Source organism: Callorhinus ursinus, unplaced genomic scaffold, assembly GCF_003265705.2.
Source record: "Callorhinus ursinus isolate GAN/ISIS: 27379988/994484 unplaced genomic scaffold, GSC_fseal_2.0 scaffold3, whole genome shotgun sequence".
Classification (NCBI taxonomy): domain Eukaryota; kingdom Metazoa; phylum Chordata; class Mammalia; order Carnivora; family Otariidae; genus Callorhinus; species Callorhinus ursinus.
Window position 1 is genome coordinate 65,950,391 of NW_027397065.1, and position 24,302 is coordinate 65,974,692.

The following is a 24,302-nucleotide window of genomic DNA, read 5'->3' on the forward strand; positions in this document are numbered from 1 at the left end:
TTACAGTTGCTGAAAGGGCAGCGTGTAGCATTCTTAACAGTTCAGGCTGGGGAGTTTTTTGGAACAGTGTACTCCCTTCTTCTCTTCCCTGTCTTCACACTGACTTCCCCTTGTCCCCACCCGAAACAAAATCTCCTGGGTCCTGAGGAATTGGAGAGATAGTCTGGTTTTTCTCTCCTAATTCTGGCGTAGGTACTATTTGCACCCACAGGTCGGGTTACGCGCACAGCCCGTGCAGATGGCAGCTGTCACGTGGGTCTCCCGCTCCAGGAGTGACAGTACCCCATCAGAAATGCCGTAGGCCGCTGTTCCACGGGCTTGTGCTATCCGTATCGCAGTCCCCACCAGAGATTTCCATAATGAGTAGAGTAAATGTTTAAAGTAGGTTTTACTTTTGAAATTAATAGCTTTTTGATCAATCTAATAGATGATAGTAGTGGCTCTCCTTGGCAAAACGAGAGGTATTCAGGCTGTGTGAAACGATTAAATTCCTTCAGAGTAGTTCCCCATGCTTGCATGGAAAACACACGAGAGTCTAGTGAGGCTTGTAGCCTGTACATTTAGGCTTGGTGCTTGAGGCTTGACCCCTATAGGGTCTCGCTTCCTGCCATTTTGTCCAAGGATTTCTGGTTGCTTGTTGCTGACTGGATCAGGACAGTCTCACCTCTGGAATATTGTCAAGTTTGCCTTACGTAGGCCTTTTGTGGAAACTGGTGGGTGAGCTACCAAAACAGAGAAGTGGGGCTTCCCTGACCTAAAGGAACAGGTTGCATAAACTGTTTGCATGCTTGCTGATAAATGTTTATTAAAATCTGGGCTTGATTTTTTTTTCCTTTTCTGATTTGGCACAGAGATTGTAGGAAAATAGCTAACCCTCATCCACTTCAAAAATTTCAGTGCCTGTTAGCTATTTTTTTTCTTTTTTATTATTATGTTAATCACCATACATTACATCATTTGTTTTTGATGTAGTGTTCCATGATTCATTGTTTGTGTATAACACCCAGTGCTCCATGCCGATCGTGCCCTCTTTAATACCCATCACCAGGCTAACCCATCCCCCTACCCCCTCCCCTCTAGAACCCTCAGTTTGTTTCTCAGAGTCCATAGTCTCTCATGGTTCGTCTCCCCCTCCGATTTGCCCCCCTTCATTCTTCCCCTCCTGCTTTTTTATTTTTTAACATATAATGTATTATTTGTTTCAGAGGTACAGGTCTGTGATTCAACAACTTACATAATTCACAGCGCTCACCATAGCACATACCCTCCCCAATGTCTATCACCCAACCACCCCATCCCTCCCACCCCCACCACTCCAGCAACCCTCAGCTTGTTTCCTGAGATTAAGAATTCCTCATATCAGTGAGGTCATATGATACATGTCTTTCTCTGATTGACTTACTTTGCTCAGCATAATACCCTCCAGTTCCATCCACGTCATTGAAAATGGCACGCTTTCATTCCTTTTGATGGCTGCATAATATTCCATTGTATATATGTACCACCTCTTCTTTATCCATTCATCTGTCGATGGACATCTTGGCTCTTTCCACAGTTTGGCTATGGTGGACATTGCTGCTATAAACATTGGGGTGCACATACCCCTTCGGATCCCTAAATTTGTATCTTTGGGGTAAATACCCAGTAGTGCAATTGCTGGATTGTATGGTAGCTCTATTTTCAACGTTTTGAGGAACCTCCATACTGTTTTCCAGAGTGGCTGCACCAGCTTGCATTCCCACCACCTTAAAAAGAATCTGAAGGTTGTGAATGACCTTAGGTGTTCGATTGGGGTGGATTATCCAGATTGCTGGTTCGCAATGAATGAATTTAGAAAGTGGCTTAATCCTCATCCAGAGTTTTCCAAGAGAGAATGCAAGTTTATATTCAGTTTTACTGAGTTGACTATTTCCAAGGTGGTTTCTTAAAACTTGGGGATTTCACAAAATACTAAAATTTGAAAACTTTTAGAACCGACATAAGTAACAACTTAATATTTTCTCAGGTATGAGGATATTTAAACCATAGCCACCATTCATTATCACCACCGTTTCATTAAACAATTTAACATCAAAATTTCACAAAATGGACTACTAGCAACTTTACACTGACAACACTGGGAATATTTAAGTGTTTAAAACTAATTTCAAATGCAAAAACAGGATCACACCATAACATTTTATTTTGCAATGTTACACTTTATGCTATTGTTTTATTGATACAGGTTTGTCAGTCTGGAGATCTTAAGACGTTTGGGGTCTCCCAAAATAATTTTTAGTGTTACGCAAAATGGAGTCCAAGTGGCCACTTCTGTCTAGTACTTTTGTTTTTTATCACAGTCATTGTTGAAAACCCATTTTCATCTGGATATATGAAAATGGAAGCGACTCTTCTGAGGCTACTTTAGTCAATTCAGAATATTCTGGGTAAGAACAGCAGGCCCATCTCCAGACAGGGCTAAAGTTAGCAAGGACAGAGACTGGGTGACCAGTTCACAAGCACTGCAGTAAAGGTCAGTGGGATACAGCTGCCTTCAGGCAGGGCTGCAATCTGAGACCTTAGCCCTGAGTGCCAAACTGAAAGTTCTCTGGGAATTGGCGAGGGGAGGACACAGCTGCAGGAGGGAGACTACCAGCCTGTAGACAAGCCATTGGATTATCTGGTATTATGTACTTGGGCCAAAGCAGCACACTACTCACCACTACACATTGCTTGGGTACTCGATCATTAGGTTTTACAGACTGAACAAAGGACTGAGATAAAAAAAATAATTTTTTGAATGAAGAACCAATTCTTATAAGCACTGAGTGAAGTAGACACTTGGATCCGAAAGACAGTCTTTGAGCTCCATTAAATCTGCTAACCTAACTGAGAATCGATGAAAATGGAAAATAAAAGTTTCTTATATTGTAAACTCACAGGGATCTGATTTTTCTCCCTGAGCACCTGAAGAAGACAGTAAGGAATTTAATTTGAGATTGCCAATTTCTTTTCCTAGATACACATTTGTTCAGGGGGTAAGGATTTTTTTTTTTTTTTTTAAACCTTGGTGAACATTCCTTCCCTAAAACAAGCCTCCTTAATCCAATTTGGGTTGGGGGCAGCCTAGTGGGATAGAAGGTATAATCATCCATGATTCAGGAAGTCAGCTTTATAATCACCAGGCTGACCTTGAACAAATCAATCTCTCTTGTTCCTTGTTTCTTCATTTATAATAAGAATCAAAAAGCCCTCTCTGACCCTTAAGATGGCATGAGACCAGGGCAAATGTTTTCAGAAGATCAAATGTGTTTCTTCACAAGGCAGTTTTAGTGACCTGAAACAGGATATGATTAAAAGTACTTCCAAATAGTATATTAAAAGTCACCAATAAACTACTTAGATATTGCAGAATCTTCTTTAAATACCAGAACTGAAAAAAATTAGAGTTATAAAAGGGAAATAAAGGTATTGGAGTCCCAGTCACTAAAAAACTAAAAGCATCGGTCTAAAAAAAGATTTCTGACCCCCCTCTCCACCCCGAGTTACCAATCAGGATCCTGCTTTCTAATGGCCCCTGGGTATTTTACCTGTAATGGTGCTGCTCAGTAGACCTTTTTTTTTTTCTTTACAGTCCTTAATTCTGCCTTTGATCTGCCATTGCTATCAGTGTTGATAAATCTATCTTGTGATCCAGAATTTTTGTTATCAACAGGTTGGCTTTATTGTTGGCTATCTTATATAGAGGTTTTCTCTTTACTGATAACAGAAGACCTAAAGGGAAGGAGAAAACCATTTGTGCATTTTTCTTTGTTCTTGCCATCTCATCCAGCTCCAAATCACTGCTTTATTAAGCTAGAAGCCTGGACTGAGTCTGAGGCAACTATTTCACCATGTGCCCGTACCCCTAAAATGCTGACTCTTTAATAGGCCACTAAAATGATTCTAGAGTCTTGGTTTTTCTCTCTAAAGAGCAGGGAGCTCTTCCTTCGATTCAGATGGCAGCCAAGGATGTCTTAGGTACCTGGATTGCTTTTAATCACAGCTGAAAAAATTTGTCAAATTTAGGGTCTTTTATATTCATAATTTTCAGGTGGTCTGTTCTCATGAACACACAGATTTTAGAGCCCAGGGGCCCTGTTAAGTGCTACAAAGAGGATCTATCTTCCCCATTTCCAGCCATTAAGATTCCCATACTCTGATTTCCTAATACTGGAGAAGTTGGGCTGGAGTTAGAAGTAATCTGGTCCAAAAGAAATCTGGTCCAGAAACCTGGTTTCTATTAAGTGTTCTTCAGTCATCTCCTATTTAGACCTCAAGCCTGCAAAGTGTGGTTTTCATAGCCCCTATTTGCCTGAAAAAAAGCATTTGTTCCACAGAAACATGAGATACAAAATTTTATAAGACTTCCCTTCTATGCAAGTTCCACTAAAGACTGATTCATTCTCTACTACTGACTGCATAAAACACAGAAAGCTATCTGGCACTTTAACTTCCTTCTCAGTAAACCAAGAGATAATGTGATTTCGAATCTGTAGAAGAAATAGGCGCAAATTAGGTCAATGGCCCAGGGTCTCATAAACTCAGAGGTGGGCAGAAATCTGAGGGACCTCCGCTGGTGATAGTAACCAGAAATCTGCCTGGGCCTGCTACCCTCCTGCCACAAGGTGGCAGGATTCCCCTTGCCTGAAATCTCCAGGTCACTGAAAGGACACTGATTTCCATCCACAGTGTATACATTATCTCCTCTGGGTTTAAGTAATTGTGTCAGACTGTCTGTTTCCAAGGGCTGATAAGCTCCAGCTCGCTTTCAAGATGTTAACCAGCAAAATGTTTTCCACGCCAGCTTGGCGGTAGCTTTTCACCAACAATAGTGACCAACCTTTTCCTTTTGCTTCATGCACCAATGTTGTAACTAGAAGGTAATAAACTCAAAGCCCAGGCTTCAGTAAAAATAAAAATAGCTGTTATTTGTTACATACTGTAACATACTGTAACATACCAATACTGTGGGGCGGGGCACTCTGATAACCACTTTACATACATTTTATTTTCACTACAACACTGAGAGACAGGTACCATTCTCATCTCCATTCTGTGCATGAGGACACCAGGATTACCTGCGGCTAGGAAGTGGTGGTTCTGGGGTCTGAACCCAGGCTTGTCTATCTCCAGAGCTAGCTCTCAGCCACCATGAATCATAAAGAAAAATTAGTTCATAGGGATGTATTGAAGTCATGTTTCTGCCATCAGATAAAATAGTTCATTGGTGAGGTAGTCGTGTTCACAAACTTTATTATGTCCTGAAGTGGGGCCCAAATTCTTTACCAAACTACCAAAGCATTCTTGTACCCTCAGTTCAAGCATGTGCTACACCCCTTGCTTTAAAATAAAACCAAATCTTAGATGGTTTCTCTACTTTGGTTCTAAAGACTGTGTTTTATTTGCCAAAATTTAAGTCACTGACCATTTCAAAAAGAATTCAGGTATATATGTTTTTTTTTTTTAATTAATTTGTTCTCAACATGCCAGATAGGGAAGTTTAGTATATTAAAAGTTCTGAGAAGTCCGGGAAATGAACGTGTGTCACTTTGTTTACCCTAGTTTGTTTTTTCCTAAACTGATCTGCCTCAGAGCCTTTCTCCCTCCTCCTCATAGTCAGTGCCACATTCCTTGCAATCAGCAACCCCTGCAGTACCCTCTAGGAAATGCTACCTTGTACGGCAGCCATAAAGAACTTACCATTGCTTCGATACACTGTCCTCTGTCATGCCTCAGGGCCTTTGCATATACAGTTTCTTCTTCCCGGAATGGTTTCTCTTCTCCACCTGGATGAACTGTTACTCGCCCTTCAAGAAACAACTCAGGTGTAACCCTCTCAGTGAGGTCTTTAACCAGCTTTCCTAGATGGTCTCTCCACTCGCACTACACTGAGATTTCTACTGCAGGACTCATATTTTCATTATTTCTTCATGGTTGCCTCTCCCACTTGATTGTTGTCTCAAGAGTAATGATCGTGTTCTATTTCTCTTTATTAGCACCCACATCTTTAACCGCACCTCACGCTTAGTAGGTGCTCATGAGATGTTTGTTGAAGGAATGAATAAAGATGAGGAAACAGACTCAGAATGTTTAGGCAACCAGAGGTCCCGTAGCTATTTCATAGCAGAGTTGGGCCTCACACATGTGGTGCCTTCACTCAATGTATCCTGCTCTTGTCGCTGTACCCGAATAGCAAATCTGTGACAGCAGGTCAGCCATCCCCCTACCCATACCCCGGGACAATACTAATAAGTCAGCTCCACCAAACCCAGGCTTTTGCTCTGGAACATAAAGCATCGCTCTAAGAAACCACTAACAGAGTGGGCCCATGAGATGAAAAATATTCGATCTCGTTGCCCTCTTCCACACTATGTCCTCCTATCAATCCATTTTTGTGGACGTGGCAGAAGGCTGTAGATTGTAGAATTCCTCCCCTGCTTTGCTACAGACAAGGTACCCCGAACTACCTCTCTGTCACTGAGCAGCTTCTGTCCCTCCTCAGGGAGGCCCCAAGGTGAGCAGCTAAAGGCTCCCTTCCCCATCTGCCCCAGTGCCTCCAGCTTTTCCTAATAGCCTGCCTTGGACAAGCCGCTGTCCCTTGGCACCAGGATGCAAGAGCACATTTGCCTCCCACCCACTCATACACCAAGGTTTGCCCAAGTATTTTACCCCCGAATTTTGTAGAGACAGTGTTGGAATATTTACTGGTAAATGCTGGGCAAAGAATAGGAACGCCCCAGCCAGGAAACCAGCTGACGAGCATAAAGTTCATCCCAAAGGACTTGCCCAAGGCTGGTTTGGCCTACAGCACATCACCCATGCTCCGCCTTGCTGCACTTCTCTCTGGAGATACTCTCTCCAAATCCTACTTTCCTCGGCTTTCCCTCCCTAGACCCTCAGCCCAGAAGAGGCTGTTCTGTTCTGTTCACATGACCAAGAGGACCACAGACCACTAATTGATCAGGGCATTCCTTTTTTCCCTTCTTGTGAAGAGAAAAGGATGGTTCTCCCTGCTGCTTCTGCTGGCTTCTACATCTTAAGACCCTCCAAAAGTAATACCGAAATAGCTTTTTGGCATGCGGCTGTCCTAGAAACATTTAAAAATAACAAAAATGAAGTTGATGCACCATACTCTCATCCTTCCTATATGTCTGGGTGACTAGCGGGAGTTGTAAAAGTAGCTAATATTTATTGACTATTTATTTATTGAGCTAGTATTTATTTACCATAAGCCAGATGCTGTGCTAAGTGTGTTATGTAAAAATCTCAGTTGTTCTTCATTATGTTTCCATATTATAGATACTATTCTACTCCTCATTAGAGGAAACAGGCTTAGGATAACTTGCCTAATGACACATAGAAAATGGCAGAGCCTGGATTCCAACACAGGTCCGTCTGACTCTAAACTCCATGACCTTAACTGTTATATTCTTGTAACCATTAGAACTGTCCAGTATTGGAAAGGGCCACTTCGACAGGTAATGAGTGAGTTCCTGATTTGGGGAGGTGTTTAATCAGGTATCTGGATTACTGCAGTAATCTCAAAAATCTGTTCTACCAATATAGCTTGGTCTAATCACCCTGGTGATTCTCTATTTGCCAACACAATGGCTTCTTATTAGTCCTCATTCTCTTATCATCATCATCATCATCATCATCATCATCATCACCTCTAATTAGCACGTACTCTGTCAGGCCTCTTTCTGAGCAGTTTTATTTACATTCATCATTTAGTCACATTTTATAGATTTTTATAGATAAGGAAACTGAGAAGTAAAGTGACTTACTTGTCCAGGGTCAGACAACTAATAAATAACAGAGCTGGGATTATGGCCAGGCATCTCTCTTAACACTACATTATATTGTCTCTTAATATTTGACACACATGCCATACTCTTGAAAAACTTATCTTTCTTATTATCACAGGTATAATACATATTTGTTGTAAAGAAAAAAAGTCAAATAGCACAAACATATAATGTAGAAGTTGAAAGTCCCCCATAATCCTGTCCAGAGATAATTACTATTACCTTTACTAACTATACATTTATATCTATTTATCAGTTATACTACATATAATACTCATTAATATGTATTTTTTCATGTTTTTACCCCTAATAATATATCTGCAGTATTTTTCTATAACTCTTCAAAGCTCCACTTCATGTTTTTGAATGACCATATTATATGATCATGAACATGGACCTCATTATATTGACCATAAACATGTACTGATGTTTCTACTGGTGGACATTTGAGTTTTTTCTACTGTTTTACTATCACTAAAAAAATCTAGGGGCACCTGGGTGGCTCAGTCGGTTAAGCCTCTGACTCTTGATTTTGGCTCAAGGCATGATCTCAGGTTCCTGAGATGGAGCATTGCGTGGGGCTCCCTGCTCAGCATGGAGTCTGCTTGTCCCTCTCTCTCTGCTCATCCCTCCTCTCACCCATGCTCTAAATAAATAAATAAAATCTTAAAAATAAAATCTACAAGGAAGACAGAAGGCCCTCCTTCTGCATGACCCCCAAATAATACGATAATAGTAATTACAATAACTAACATTTCACAGCTTACTATGTGCCATACATTAAGTAAAGCACTTAAAATAGAGTGCTCTTATTATTCACATTTGTAAAATTATTTCTTTTAATTTTTTTTAAGTCAACTCCACCCCCAACATGGGACTCAAACTCACAACCCCCAAATCGAGAGTCATATGTTCTGCTAACTGAGCCAGCCAGGCGCCTCTTCACATTTTTTTCAGATGAAGAAAGGAAGACACAGGAAGTCTCACTGCAAATGGGAAAGCTCAAATTTGAGCCCTGTTTTGATTCCAAATCACATTGCATATATTATCTCTAAAATCAGTGTAAGTGTTCTTTCCTGAGCCCTTTCATTTGACATATACATATTCCATGGGTTTCGTATCCATTTCCTTCACTTCAGAGTCTATCTCCTTGAGCTCCTGGACCATTCAGCCTACTAGATATTGCCAAGGGGATGCACTGTGGGTACCTCAAACTTAACACACCCAAAACAGAAATCATCATCTTCCTCAGACCCTCTAGACATCCTCCAGGATGATCTCCATTGTCAACACTATTTCATTTAGTGGCATTGCCATTCATCCAATTGTCCCAGCTAGAAACTTCAAAGCCTCCTGTGACTCCTGCCTCCATCACACCTCCCATCTAATTGGTGCTAAGGTCTTGTTAGAATAGATCACAAATTGTTTCTCAACCCATCCTCTCCACCTTCCTCCTACTACGGCCTTAGATAATTAAGGCTCCCAATACCTCCCCCTTGGACTGTTGTATCTGCCTCCTAACTGATCTCCCTACTTCTAAAATCTCCCTAGGTCCCATCTATCCTTCCACTGAGTTAATGTTGTAGAGCCAATAATTGATTATGTCATATCTGGCTTAAATCCTTCTGACTACTAAATAAGTTCTAAATGCCTTAGCATGGCACATAAAACATCACATAACCTGACCCTAATTTATCTTTCCAAACTCATCTCCAGCATGTTCTTACTCGTGTACCTTAAACCACAACCACCCTCGGTCACTTGTGTTTCCTCAGAAATATCAAATATCTCCATGCCACTGTGCTTTTATTCCTGCTACCGGAAATGCCCTCCTCTGGCTTCTCTGCTACCTGCTGATATTTTATTTTCCTTTGAAGACCCAGCAACCTGCCCCCAGTATACACACAGTTTCCACCCATATTTCTCGTCTCCCAATGTATTCCTTGTCCTCTTTGTTTACATTTCTATTAATGCTTTACTACAGACTAGTCATCTAGTCACATGTGTCTGTTTTTCTGAAAGGACTCTATCTTAAACATGTTAGTATTTTTAGTGCCTAGAAGGAGCTTGATATGCAAATAATTAAAACTGAAGTACATTTGTGATTTAGGTAAAAGTTTACTCCCAAATCTGAGATGTTCTGTGCCTTTTCAATACACTAAAATCAATTAGTACTTGAGGATTGCGACTACCATTTAAACTAGAATTAACTCCTACTTCAAGGGGCCATTTCTGCTTTCACTTCTTTGCAGAGGCTTTAAAAGCCAAGAATTTGGGCTCCTGGCAACGAACATCCAGTGGATGTTGTCATGGGCTTTCCGGGGAGGTGGGGTAGAAAGCACAAGAACACACCGGAAAACTCGCAGTCTCCCAGGCCATCTGGGATTGATTAGCCCAGCGAGATGCTCAGGCAAAGAGAACAATTTTTGTACTGGGTTTTTTTTGACATCTGGGCTTTGGCAGCTACTCCTATGACTTTGCTCAGCAGTTCTTGGGGAATGAGATACAGGCTTGTTTCGGTGGAAGAAAAACCTCTACTGACTCAACTTCTCCTACAGCAGAACCCTTCAAAAGATTCTTCCTCTTACATGGATTTTCTTGCCAGGTTCTGGTCTCACTGCCATTTACAGAGAGAGTCAGTCTCCATGCACCTAAAGAAATTCATACCACCTGGGGTCTGAATGAGGTTAGACCAACCCCTCCTCATTTCTTCTTCTCCTATGGTTCTTTTCAAACCACTAAGGCAAGTTCCTTTGCAGAACATTGGGCTCCCTTCCATCAAATGAGAGCTATCATCCTAGGGATTTGTAAGGATTAAATACTTCATGACTAGGATCTAGCTCAGTTATAGGCACTTACACCCAACAAATTTTAATCTGTCTTTGAAGAGAATAGTTCAAGGTCAACATCACTGTGAGATGAACAAAAAGCAATGATATGCCAAAGATAAAGAAGGGGACAAACCTGCACAAAACACTCTTTTATTACTAACTCTGGAGATAATTAAATCCACCACCCCCCGCCGCAGCCAAAACACTTGCCTTATATCGAAGGACCTAGATTTTGTATGTTCAGCAAGAAAAAACAACTTTAATGTATTCATTTCCTTTGTATAAGTCCATATTGGATCTGTCACAAATTGTCAGCTGAGACACTGCCTTTGGTTTTGGTTCCAATGCTCAGCATTGAAAGAGATATTAAGAATACTAAGTATTACTGCAGCAGACCCCCATAACATTGGTTTCTGAGGCACTACTAGAAATCAACTAGTTACTTCCAAAGGATTTGGCCAAATCCATAGTACAGGTTGGCATTCTGCCTTATGAGTAAGAATAACAAAGGTGATCACCCGTAGGGGAATGAATCTGGGCAAGGCCATGTTATCCACATATCCACATATCCACACGGATGACATGGTTGATGCTCAGAGCCAGAACTCACCTCTGCAATAGGTTAAGGAGGTCTCTTGTGTCTCTGCTTTTACTGTGCTCACTTCCGTATAAAAGGATTTGAATCATCAGACACTGTAGGTAAGTTGAGAAATACAGCAGGTTAAAGAGAATCAGACGGCAAGCAGCTTCATAATAAACCAAACTCAGGAGAGCACTAGTGGAATGGAGATATCATGAGTTTACATTTCAAATTTCTGCACTGCATCTCCTCCTGGTTCCCAACCACGGAGGACAAGGAGCCTGAATTGAAGGCTCTGCACACTCCTATGCTCTGTGTGTATCATTCCACTTTACTGCACCTACCACTGCCGTATGTGGCTACTGATCACCAAAGTAACAGGGCCAAAACATGGCTGCAATAGTGGTTTCCATGAAGATTTTCCAAATAGCTATGACCAGATGGATGGACATAAATGAAATCTGTGTGTGGGTCCTAAATTTGCAGTGCATTCTCATGCTGTATCACTTTACTCTTAGGCAGTTTTCCATTTAAAATTTTATTGCTGACCTCTCTTTCCAATCAAGATGGAATAATAGGGATCAGATTTACCCTTGCACTTGAAACAGCCAAAAAAGGAAAAAGTAAATAAATATATGAAACTATCTTCAAGAAACTGAACATCAGCCAACAAAGAACAGTGGTCCCTGAGAGAGGGCAACAAGTGAGATAAATCCTATGACTGCCCCCAGATTATTGCTTTGAGAGCATTTCCAGGCCATGATGCAGGGAAAGGAACAAAGTGAAGCTCAGCAGACTCCCTGAATTGAGGATAAGGAGCTGGGAGTCCCCAGAGGCTCTCAGAACACAGTAAAAGAGAAGAGACAGCTGCGTAGAAAAAGATCCAGGAATATTTGCAGTGGGTCCCCTTTAAATATTCAGCAGAGTATTGATTAGCACATCTAAAGCTGGGGAAAGAATCGGCTGATGGGGCAGGAGGGAACAGGGCTAGGTATAGTGCTTATTCCAACCAGCCAATCTGGAAAGCCTCATTTTTCATGGATCTTTGGGTGGTGTACTCAGAAGGCTTTTGCCTCAGTAATGGGGGAAATTAGCCTTTGACTAAATGTTGCTCTAGTCTCATCTACTGAATCTTAAAAAGCAAGACCTAAAAGGACGAAACTATAAATGACTTCCAGAAAAAATTCAAAAATACTTATAGGAATACAAAAATATCCAGCACCCAATAAAGTAAAATATACAAAGATAGCAAGGCATGTGTGATCCATATGAGAAAAATCAATCCCAAACTGATATAGAGGTTAGAATTAGCAGAGAAGTATATTAAAACTGTTATTGTAACTTTAATCATGTATTAAAAAAATTAAGTGAGGACATGAAAAACACATTTTTTTAGAAGACCCAAATCAAACTTCTGGAGATGAAAACGTCTGAAAGGAACAATACACTGGATGGGATTAAGAGTTTGACACTGAAGAAAAAAAATCAGTGAACCTGAAGGCACAGCAATAGGAACTATCCATAAAAAAAATCAGGGATTATTGCAGCAGGTACAGAAAAATAATTTTTATAATACCCAATTTTATACACCTTTTGACAAAGGTGCAAAGATAATTCAGTAAAGAATGTCTTTTCAAAAAATGGTGCTAGAACAACCAGATATCCATATGCAAAATTAATTAATTAATTAAACTAAGATCCAGTCCTAGTGCCACATAGGAAAACTGACTCAAGTGGATCTAGACCTAAATGTTAAACCTAAAACTACAAAAAATCTAGAAGAAAACACAAGAGAAAAATCTTTGTGGCTTTGGTTAGGCAAAGATTTCTTAGATAAAACATCAAAAGCACAATCCATAAAAGAACAAATTGATAAACTGGACTTCATTAAATTTTAAAACTTCTGCTCTTCACAAGACATTTGTTAAGAAAATGAAAAGGCAAACTGCAGACCAAGAGAGAATACTTCCAAATCATATATCTGTTAAAGAGCTTGTATCTAGAGGTGCCTGGGTGGCTCAGCTGGTTAAGCATCTGCCTTCAGCTCAGGTCATGATCCCAGGGTCCTGGGATGGAGCCCCGCATCGGGCTCTTTGCTTTGCAGGGAGCCTGCTTCTCCCTCCCCTTCTGCTGCTCCCCCTGCTTATGCTTTCTCTCTCTGTCAAATAAGTAAATAAAATCTTTTTTAAAAAAATAAAGAACCTATATCTAGAATATATGAAGAACTTTCACTTTTTTTCACTTTATAGCATCATTTATGGCATGAACTAGGAACATGTACTTATACAAACACCCAACAATTGTACACCAGCAACTTTACAATTATCCTAAAGGAGTCATATACAAGTCTACAGGCACCATATACACCATGGTTAGGATATATGAAGAACTTTTAAAAGAATCATAAGAAAGCAAACAACTAATGAAAAATGAGCAAAAGATTTTGATCAACACTTCACCTAAGAAGATAAAATGAGAAATAAGGACAAGGAAAGATGCTCAAGATAAACACAAATGAAAACCACAATGAGGGGTGCTTGGGTGGCTCAGTAGGTTGAGCATCCGACTTGTGATTTTAGTTCAGGTCATGACCTCATTGGTTGTGATACTGAGCCCTGTCTGGACTCCACACCCAGCGGGGAGTCTGCTTGTAATTCTCTCTCTTTCTCTCTCTCTGCCCCTCCCCCCACTTGTGATCTCTCTCTCTCTCTCTCTCTCTCTCTCTAAAAGAAAGAAAGAAAGACAGGAATGAAGGAAGGGAGGGAAGGAAGGAAGGAAGGAAGGAAGGAAGGAAGGAAGGAAGGAAGGAAGGAAGGAAGTCTTAAAAACCACATACAATGAGATACCGCTACATACCTATTAGGGTGGCTACCATGAAAAGCCCTGGCCACACCAGCTACTGGCAAGGATGTGGAGGAACTGAATTCTCAGACCCTGCTGGTGGGAATATAGAACATGATGCGACCATTCTCCAAAATTTTGGCAGTTTCTTATAAAGGTAAACATACACCTATCATATTACATAGTGCTCCCATTTCACTCCTAAGGATTGACCCAAGAGAAGAAAGTATATATCCATACAAAGACTTGTGCATGAACATTCACAGCAGCTTTATCAATGATAAACCCAAACTGGAAACGGTCAAATGTTCATCATCAGGTGAATGGATAAAAAAAATCATGTTGTCCATGTAATGTAATATTCAGCAATAAAAGTAAACCATGATACACAAAATAATATGGATAAGTCCCAAAATAATTATGCTGAAAGGACGATTCAAAAATGTATAACTTTAGGATTCTACTTATATAAAATTTTTGAAAATGCTAATGTATCTTTAGTGACAAAGCAAACCAATTATTGCCTGGGGGTGGGGGGGGGGGGGGGGGGGGGGTGGGATTAATTACAAAGGGGACTGGGGAAACTTTTGGGGGTGACTGATATATTCATGACCTTGATTGTGGCAACGGTTTCACAGGTCAAGATATCAAAACTGATCAAACTGTGCACCTCAAAATGTGTGCAGTTTATTGTATGCAAATAAAAATTATTCCATCACAAGGTTATAATTTTTAAGGTTTGTCTCTTCTTTATCTTCTCACCTCCACCCGACCGCATTTAACTTTGATTCCTTTTACATGAACATTGGACTGCCCAAGAAAAAAAGTCAGCCCAAAGTGTCACCCTCTTTATGCTCTATTCTGTCTGCCAAAGGGGTTTCCTCACAGCCATCAACTTTTGCTGAGGTCTCTCACCTTCGTTTTAGCTCCAGGAGTAGTTGCCAACCCCCAGAACAGCATCTATTAACATCGGCTAATTCAGAAACCTCATGGCCAGCATCCCACTCATAGCAGATCCCCAGCATGAGGAAGGAGTTCAAAGCTCAAAACAAGAGCTGTACTGTCAGCATGCCCTTCTATACCTCCCCCCCTTTCTGGGCTAGGACACTGAAGTAGGGCCTAAAGCCCTCAGGATAAAAGCCGATAACCAAGATGCAGCCCCCACCTACCTTACAGAATCCTAAATCTCCAAGTTGACTCTCTATTCCAAATGGAGGATGTGGCTATGGCTTCAGACAGCCACTAGCAAGTAAAATCTAGAACAGGCTCTCCTTTAGTCTTGTGTAGAATATGGTAAGCCCTTATAACATGTATGCTGGGGCAGGTTTGTTGGTTTGTTTGTTTGTTTTCAGAAAAGTTGTTTTCAATGATTTCTTTGATTACTGTTTCTCTTCCAAGTATTATCGTTCTTTAGGTGAATCTCTACTCTGCCCTCCATAGTGACTTTCTCATTATCTCTCTCTCTCCTCTCTGCATTCTAGGACAGATTTTCGAGTCCATCATATAAATCTCTGATCCTTTAAACAGGCAGGATATGACTTCTCTAGAAGTATTAAAAATACAGAATCGAGACACACCTCTTAGAACTTGTGATTTAAAGGTTTGAGGTGAGGCTCAGGACTCTGTCTTTTGTTAGTCTGTTTCATTTTTGTTTTGATTTTTATTGACACCGCTGCAATTTTAGATTTGGGAAATCTCACCATCACTGCGACATGTTAAGACAGTCTTCCCTATTTTCCATGTAGATTTGAATTCTACTGGATTTGTTGTTTCCTTGAAATCCCTTATTTCACTCTTAAATCTCATCTCATCTTTGGGCCTCAGACTGTCTGTCATCCTTTCATTGTAAAGTTTTCTCTCCTTATAGGTTTCTCTGCTCCCATCCCTATGTTCATGCTTCCCTCGAAGACACTCTTCTGATCCCTGCAACTTATTTTCTTAAGGTTTTCTTTTTCTCAGAATCTTCAAAATGATTCTCCTGTTATTCACTGTCTTCATAACTTGTTTTCTGATTCTGTTTAGTTAACCTGAAATGAGATAAAAATCTCTCCAGACATGATGTTTGCCGATGTACATGTACGGATTGCTTGGGACTCCACTTCGCTCTCATGAGTACTGATTGGTCTTTACCAACTCTTCCTCTGACCTTGAACAAATTTAGATTTTATGTAGAGACATCCCTACTGATTCTATCATGTCTTTAGCCTAGGTCTGTCAGTATGCTGACTAGCTGAACAACTGTTTGGTCACAATTCTTGCCAGATCCTACTACAAGATATGAACATCCAGTGTCCTCTGAGCCCCCTGGAAGAGGAATCGGTACTTGGGTAAGAATGGTTTATAAAAGGTGTTCCTGATTCCTCCCAACCTTGGGTGCTTTCCTGATATTCAGCCACTGGCAGACCTAGATTCTAACCCTGGGGTGTTACTCTTTTAAGACTCTGGTCCAGGCATTCACACAACACAAGTTTCTGTATCATGTTCTCCTTTAGCACATCTAAGAAAGTGAATTTTCGCTTTACTTAAAAAATAAAAAGGAATAGAGAAGGAAGGAAAAAAGAAGAAGGAAGAAAAGAAAGAGAGAGGTGAAAGGAAGCAGAAGGGAGGGGAGGGGTGGGAAAGAAAGGGAAAATACACACACACACACACACACACACACACACACACACATGCATCACTCCTCACATTGTGCTTACAGGCCTGGGAGAGAATGTAAAAAGCAGCCAGCATTCACCTTCCTTAACAGCTGAATTGCCTTCCTGAGCTCTCCTTTGGCAAAGCAGATCCTGCCCATGTTGTAAAAAGTTTCAGCCACCTTTTCACTACAGTCACCATAGCTGATGACCTGAGACCTCAGGGTGGCCTTTAGCAGTCTGTAAGCCTCCTAGGGAATTAAAGAAAAGTGTTTTATAATCATCTGGGCAATTCTGAAGGAGTATTCCAGTTCTAATCCATTAACTCTATGGAGAGGATGTTCTAGGTCACACTGACGTAACCTACCTCGATCAGGCGGTTGTGACATGTCACCTAAGTAAAGTGTTTCTGTGAAGAGGTAACATTCCAAGCTTATGTTTAATAATAATAGTTAATTCATGCATGACTACTCTCTGAGAGAGGAACTATTATTATATTTATTTTACAGATGGAGGAATGGATCTTGCCCAAGATCATACTGCCTCTTTTTGATTTACCTGTTCAGATTTACCTGTTTTTCCCCGTTTTGGACAAGCCATTTGCAGAATTCTTCAATGGTTGTCAGTGTTTCATAATCCGTTGGGCCCAATGTTGCTTGATACGCATTGATACTTTTTATATAATATATCTCAACGGCATCTGCAAAAAAAAGGGGGAACATTTAAGGCAGGCCGCTAGCCTTTACAAGTAGCTAATACAGCTTTGGCTCAATTAGACATTTCATACTTAAAGTCATTGCCCGTTCTCATTCTAGGTCTCATAAGGACCCTCAAAAAGTCTGAGATATAATTTGATGGCATCAGTTGATGTAATTTTATTCTGTTGATGAAAGGTATGGATTTTTCTGTAGGAAAAGAAAGCCATGCCTGAACAGCCTATCCTAAGACCCCCAAATAACTACCATATTAAACTCCCAAGGGCAATGAAAGACTATATATTTACCTAAATTAAACTCTCATAGAGAGTATTGTTTACTGGGATTCCTGCTAGGGGAGTGTGTGTGTGTGTGTGTGTGTGCGCGCGCGCGCGCGTGTAGAGGGAGAGTTTTTGTTTCAAAAGTATTTTAAATAGAGTTGTTGTTATTTAAAAATTTACTTTTAACTTTTCTTTTATTCCAAACATAATAGATGTTTATGTAATCAGTCTAGAAAATGCAACAGAGGCAAAAAGAAAGGAACAATTATCTCCACGCACGCTACTCAGAAACAGGCACTGTTAACATTTTTTACCACGGTATTAAGGTATAATTCAGCTATTGTTGTAACATTCAACTATTGTAATTACACAGTCTGATAAAGTTTTATTAAATTTATAGTTATGTAATCATGATCAAGATCCAGTTTTAGAAGATATCCATCACCCCAAAATGTTTCTTCATGGCTGGTTGCAAGCAATGCCTACTCTCATCCTGTCTCAGGCAATCACTGATCTTTGTTCTATCTCTGTTTTTGCCTCTTCTAGAAATTTCATATAATTGGATTCCTACAACATGTAGTCTTTTGTGATTCTTTCAAAATGCATCATGCTGTTTTTGAGATTCATCTATGTTCTTGCATGAATTAGTACTTTATTCCTCCTTCTGCTGAGTAGATACACGTTTTGTTTACCATTCACAAGTTGATGAATATTTGTGTTTGTGTATACAGTCTATTATCCACACATCAGTTCCAATTCTCTTCATTCCTTTCTGTGGATTTGAGTTATCATGGGCTCCCATTTTCTTTCAGCCCAAGGGCTTCCTTCAGTATTTATTTTAGGTCAAGACTGCTACCAACAAATCTTGTTTATCAGGGAATGTCGATCTCACCTTCATTTTCTTTTCTTTTTTTTAAAGTATTATTTATTTAGGCAATCTCTATCCCCATGTGGGGCTTGAACTGACAACTCCGAGATCAAGAGTCACATGCTATTCCAACTGAGCCAGTCAGGCGCACCTCACCTTCATTTTCAAAGGGTCGTTTTCCTGAATATACAGTTCTTAGTTGAATTTTATTCCAATATTTTGAGTATGTTTTTCCACTACCTTCTAGCCTCTGTTATTCTGATGAAAAATCAGCCATTAATCATATTGTTGTTTCCCTGTACAAAGCTGTTTTTCCACTGCTGCTTTCAAGATTTTCTTTTTGTCATTCAGCAATTTGACTATGTGCCTATTTGTGGTTCTCTTTGTGCTTGTCTTACTTGGCATTGAGAATTCTGGATCTGTAGATAACAACCTTGGGAAATTCGGGGCCATTAGTTCTTTAGATAATTTGCTGCCTCATTCTGTCTTCTGCCCTTCTGGAGCTCCTATTACAGGTATGTTGATACACCAGGCGTTGTCCCACAGATCTCTTATGCTTTGTTCATTTTTCTTCAATACCTTTTTTCTCTGCTCTTTGGAGATCATCTCTAGTGCCATACCTTTGAGTGATCTCATTCTCTCCTCCGCCATCTTGAATCTGATGTTGAGACCATTTAATGAATTTTCATTCAGTTACTGTATATTACAACTCTAGAATTTCCATTTGGCTGTTTTTTTCTTAGTTTAGATTTCTCTATTGAGAGTTCCTATTTTCATTGTATTTTCTTTTAATTCTTTGGACGGTTTCCTTTAATCCTTTGAAGATATTTATGATAGGTGCTCTGAAGTCTTTGCTAAATCCAACATGTAGCCCACTTAGCATCAATATCTATTGACTACTCTTTTTCTGAGTACAAGCCATGGGTTGTTTCTTTGTATGTTTCTCTTTTGTTGAAAACTGTACATTTTAGACATTATATAGTAACAACTACAGATTCTGATATATTTTTGTGAGTTTTTGTTTTTTGTTTTGTTTGTTTTGTTTTAGTGAATTGCCTAGACTTAAACTACAGAGTCTATCTCCTCCTATGTTGTCTGAATGTTAATGTCTTTGCTCAGGTGTTTGATTTCTTTAAACTTTATTTTTTAAGGCAGTTCTGCATTCACAGAAAAACTGAGTGGTAGGTACAGAGATTTCCCATACAACCTTGTCCACATACAGCATTTGTGATGGTTAATTTTAAGTGTCAACTAGACTGGGCTAAGGGATGCCCAGACAGCTGCTAAAACAATTTCTGGGTATTTCTGGAAGAGATGAATAACTGAATCAGTATACCGAGTAAAGAGCTTTCCTCACCAAGTTCAAAAAAAAAAAAAAGGCAAAGGAAGGCGAATTTTCTTCTTGAGCTGGAAATCCATCTTCTGCCCTCAAATATTGAAGCTCCTGGTTCTTGGGCCTTTGGACTCTGAGACTTACCAGTAGTCCCCTCACTCCTATTGGTTATATTTCTCTGGAGAACCCTGACTAATACAGATTTTGATACCAAGAGTGAGCTTGACAACAAGGACTTCTACTTGTCAAAGCCATGGCTGAGTAGTCAATCAGCCAGCAGATAGCAACACTGAGCCCCTGATTTGGCACCATTACCTGGGGTGATTAGCCAGCTACCTGGTAGCAAGCTGATTACATTGAACCATTTTCTTCATGGAAAAGGCAGCATTTTGTCCTTAAGTGGAATAGATATCTACTCTGGATATAAATTTGCCTTCCCTGCATGCAATGCTTCTACCGAAACTACCATCCATAAACCTACAGAATGCCTCACCCACCATCATGGTATTCCACATGGCATTGCTTTGGATCAAGGAACTCACTTCACAGCCAAAGTACAGTAATGAGCCCATGCTCATGGAATTCCCTGGTCTTACCATGTTCCCCGCCGTACTGAAACAGCTGGCTTGATAGAATGGTGGAATGGTCTTTTGCAGACAGTTCCAGTGCCTGCTAGGGAGCAATACTTTGTAAGGCTTGAGTTCTACAGAAGGCTGTATATACTCTGGATCAGCATCCAAAATATGGTGTTATTCCTCCAATAGCCAGGATTCACAAGTCTAGACATCAAGGGGTGGAAATATAAGTAGTACCACTCACTACTAGTGACCCACCAGCACAATTTTTGCTTCCTGTTCCCATAACTTGATTCTCTACTGGCCTAGAGGTCTTAGTTCCAGAGGGAGGAAGGCTTCCCCCAGGAGATACTACAACGATTCCACTGAACTGGAAGTGAAGACTGCCAGCTGGCCTCTTTGGGCTCCTCATGCCCTGAACCAAGGAAAAGGAGTTCCTATGACTGAGCCTGACTACAAAGGGGAAACTGAACCACCACTCTGTAGCAGAGGTAAGAAAGCACCTGTCTGCAACACAGGAGATTCCATCTAGTAGTTCTAAGATGGCATCTCATATATTACTATGCCCTGTGATTAAGGTCAATGGAACATTACAACATCCCAATCCAGGCAGGGTTAGTAATGGCCCAGAACCTTCAGGAATGGTTTCGGTCATCCCACAAGGTAAAGAACAATTACCAGGTGAGGTGTTTGTTAAAGGCAAAGGGAACCCAGAACGGGTAGCAGGAAAAGGTAGTTTAGAGCAGTTACAACCACATGACCACTTACAGAACTGAGGACTGTAACTGTCATGAGTATTTCCTCATTTTGTTATGAATACGCTTGTCGTGTACATATGCACATATTAAGCAAATATCTTATTTTTCTTCTTTTATTCCCTTTTCATGTAACAGAAAACATACTGATGTTATATCAGTATTTAAGTATTATTAATTTTACATCCTAGTTTTCAAGTTATGGGATATCAGAAGAGTAAACATCATTGAAGGGCTTTATCTCTTCCAGGAAAGGGACTAGTACATTTTCAGTCATACCCAGGGTAGTTATGCCATATTAGGCACACTTATATCTCTATTTGGAGATTAAGTATGTTTGAGGAGATGCATGTAAAGATCAAGTTGACAAGGAGTGGACTTGTCATGGTGAATTTTGTGTCAACTTGACTGTGCTATGGGATGCCCAACTAGCTGATAAAACATTATTTCTAGAGTGTATCTGTGAGGGTGTCTCCAAGAGAAATTAGCATCTGAATCAGTAGACTGAGTAAAGAAGATCTTCCCTCACCAGTGTGAGTGGGCATCATTCCATCCATTGAGGGCTCAAAGAGAATTAAAAAAAAAAAAAGGTAGAAGAAGGATGAAGTCTCTTTCACTAATCTTGAGCTGGGACATCTATTTCCTGCCCTTGGACATCACACAGTTGTTGTAAGTTCCCAGTCTGAGCATTCAAATATCCCTACTATATCTGAGTCTGGTCTCTTCAAACTGTGTGGTTTTTTAGGTTTGTTGTTTGTTTGTTTGTTTGTTTTGGGGGTTTCTTTTGTTTTGTTTTTGCCTTTTACTTATAATTGTTCTTGATAGGTGGACACGATGTGCTGGGTAAAATAAACTTTAAATAGGTCTCTAGTAATTGGTGGTAAGAGGTGGGGCTCGGGGGGAGAAAGCATTCTACAGTCCTTTGATTAGCTCTCAGTGTTTTAGTGAGCCTGTGCCTCTGCACTGTGAACTTCACGAGTGCCTCTTGGTCCCTTTCTCCTTCAGGTGGCACAGGATGGCCAGAGTGGGCTGAAGTTGGGTATTTCCTTCCCCCAGACTGGTTAGGCTCTGAAAAAACCCCCAGTAGTTTAGGCTCTGGTAAAATAGTGTCTTGAGGACAGACCTTGTTTAGCAGCAAGCTCTGGCATATTTTTGATTGGATATTTTTCCCCTCTCCCTGCTGGAAACAAGGGGGCATTTTTCTCCATTTTCACTTTGAGAACCTGGTCAGGTTCCTGGAGGTAAATTTCACAAAAGTGTGGAAACCCCCCCTATGACTGGGTACTTGGAATTTTTAACTCTCCATCTTGTCCACACAGGGCTTCCAGAAATGTATCAGTTACAGGTTAGGTATTCCTACCCAGTACTGGTTCCTGTCGAGATAGGTATCTGCTCAGGCAAACTGTGGTTCTCTGGATTCATCTGTCTCTCCAGTGTCAGGGGCAGTGGTTTGCCCTGTCACCTCACTTCTCTGCCAGATCTAAGAAGAGCAGTTGAGTTTCCAGTTTGTTCAGCTTTTTACTTGTTGTTAGGATGGAGTGACAACTTCCAAGCTCCTACATGCCAGACTAGAGACCTAAGTCTTTGCTTGTGTTTTAACGTTTATTTTTTAAAGTTTTGGTCTGGATTCCTGGGATTGCCCCTCTGCCTGCATAGCTTAGCGTTGACCCAAGTGACTGACTTAGAAAGAGGTTGTGCTCAAAAACCTTTACAGTGTATGTCTTCCATCGTCTATGTATTGATCTGTATGTAGATGGGGGTGTGCATTCAAAACTCTGCTGCATTTCAAGTCTCCTTTCCTTATTTTCCACATCTTCCCTGCACAAGTATGTCATTTCCCAGTGGGCTAGGGGCTTATGTGGCCTTTTCTTGGCTCTCTCATTTCCAGGTTCTTCCTGTTAACATTTCTGAGTGGCCTCTAACTCCTACAAACCAGCACAGCAACTTCAGGCTACCAAATACACAGGTTTTCCCTCATTTTTTTTTTTTTGAGGTTGCCACTTTTACCTGATGAATCTGTGGGGTTTTGCCCCTTGCTCTGAATTGAGTCTGATGCCTCTGCCACAAAGCTGCTGGTTCTCTCAGCCCAATTCTGATAAAATCGCCCATCTCGTGGACTGAGCTGGGGCCGTGAGTGGGTAGGAGCAGCCTCAGGCCAAAACGCCCAGAGGACTCTCTTTGCCCAAGACTCTAGCAGTTTTTCAAGGATGCCTTGCAATTTGTTGTCTGCTTAGATTGTTTTTGACCATTTTATTTAATTTGTGTGTGTGTGTGTGTGTGTTGCAAGGATTCACAGACCTCTTCACAAAGGCTGAGCTGGAAGTCTCTACCTTTGTTTACATTGTGATGTACATTTTGATGCAGTTTTGCCTACTCTGCAGTTCATTTGTCATGTTTATATATATATATATATATATATATATACACACACACATATAAAAGTGTATGTAACTATAAACAATGGTATTTTTATGTCCTAAAAATGCAAGTATTTTCTCCTTAATACTGTTGTTTTTAACTCTTTTTATTTATAAAGTCTAATCGTTTTAAAGACCACAGAATTCCCTCTCACTCATATACCAAATATTCCTTTCACTCACTGATAAACATTTAGGTTGTTTCTAATTTTTTTGTAATTACAAACAGTGCTACAGTGAACATCCTTATACGTTTTCTTTGATTTTACTAGGTATTATCAGGTTGTTTTGCAAATTTCATATCAATTTATACTACCACACCCACCGTCTATGAATGAGCAGAACTGTTTTCCCACAATCTGGCAAATGCTAGAGATTTTCATATTTAAAAATTTTTTACAGAGGATGGGTGAAAACTTGATTTTAAAGATATGTATAGTTTTAAGATGTGTAACATTCTGTCAAATTATAGTTCAGAGAGTTTGTATCAAATTGCTCTCATCAATCCTAAATGTTACCATTTTTTACAATGTTGACAGTCTAATAGAAACTTGGTATCCTTCCTTGCTGTTTTATATTTCTTCATTATTATTATGATTGAAACTTTTCATGTGATTATTGGCCTTTGTTTTATGTAATGCTTGGTCTCATTTTTTCCCCTATT

General features: G+C 40.2%; 1 protein-coding gene across 3 annotated transcripts in view; it reads right to left on the reverse strand.

Annotated features, from left to right (window-relative positions):
* Positions 1-1,782: 1,782 nt before the first annotated feature.
* Positions 1,783-24,302, reverse strand: part of TTC23L (tetratricopeptide repeat domain 23 like) — a 49,985-nt gene continuing 27,465 nt past the window's right edge. For 2 of the 3 annotated variants that reach the window (XM_025867415.2, XM_073891038.1), the window contains 5 exons: positions 17,287-17,414; positions 16,816-16,965; positions 11,271-11,353; positions 5,722-5,828; positions 1,783-3,753 (listed from right to left, as the gene is read on the reverse strand). In XM_025867415.2, coding sequence (XP_025723200.1) covers positions 5,747-5,828; positions 11,271-11,353; positions 16,816-16,965; positions 17,287-17,414 — 443 coding nt within the window. In that variant the 3' untranslated portion in view covers positions 1,783-3,753; positions 5,722-5,746. The remainder of the gene's footprint in view (positions 3,754-5,721; positions 5,829-11,270; positions 11,354-16,815; positions 16,966-17,286; positions 17,415-24,302) is intronic. The other variant, XM_073891039.1, reaches the window with a different exon arrangement.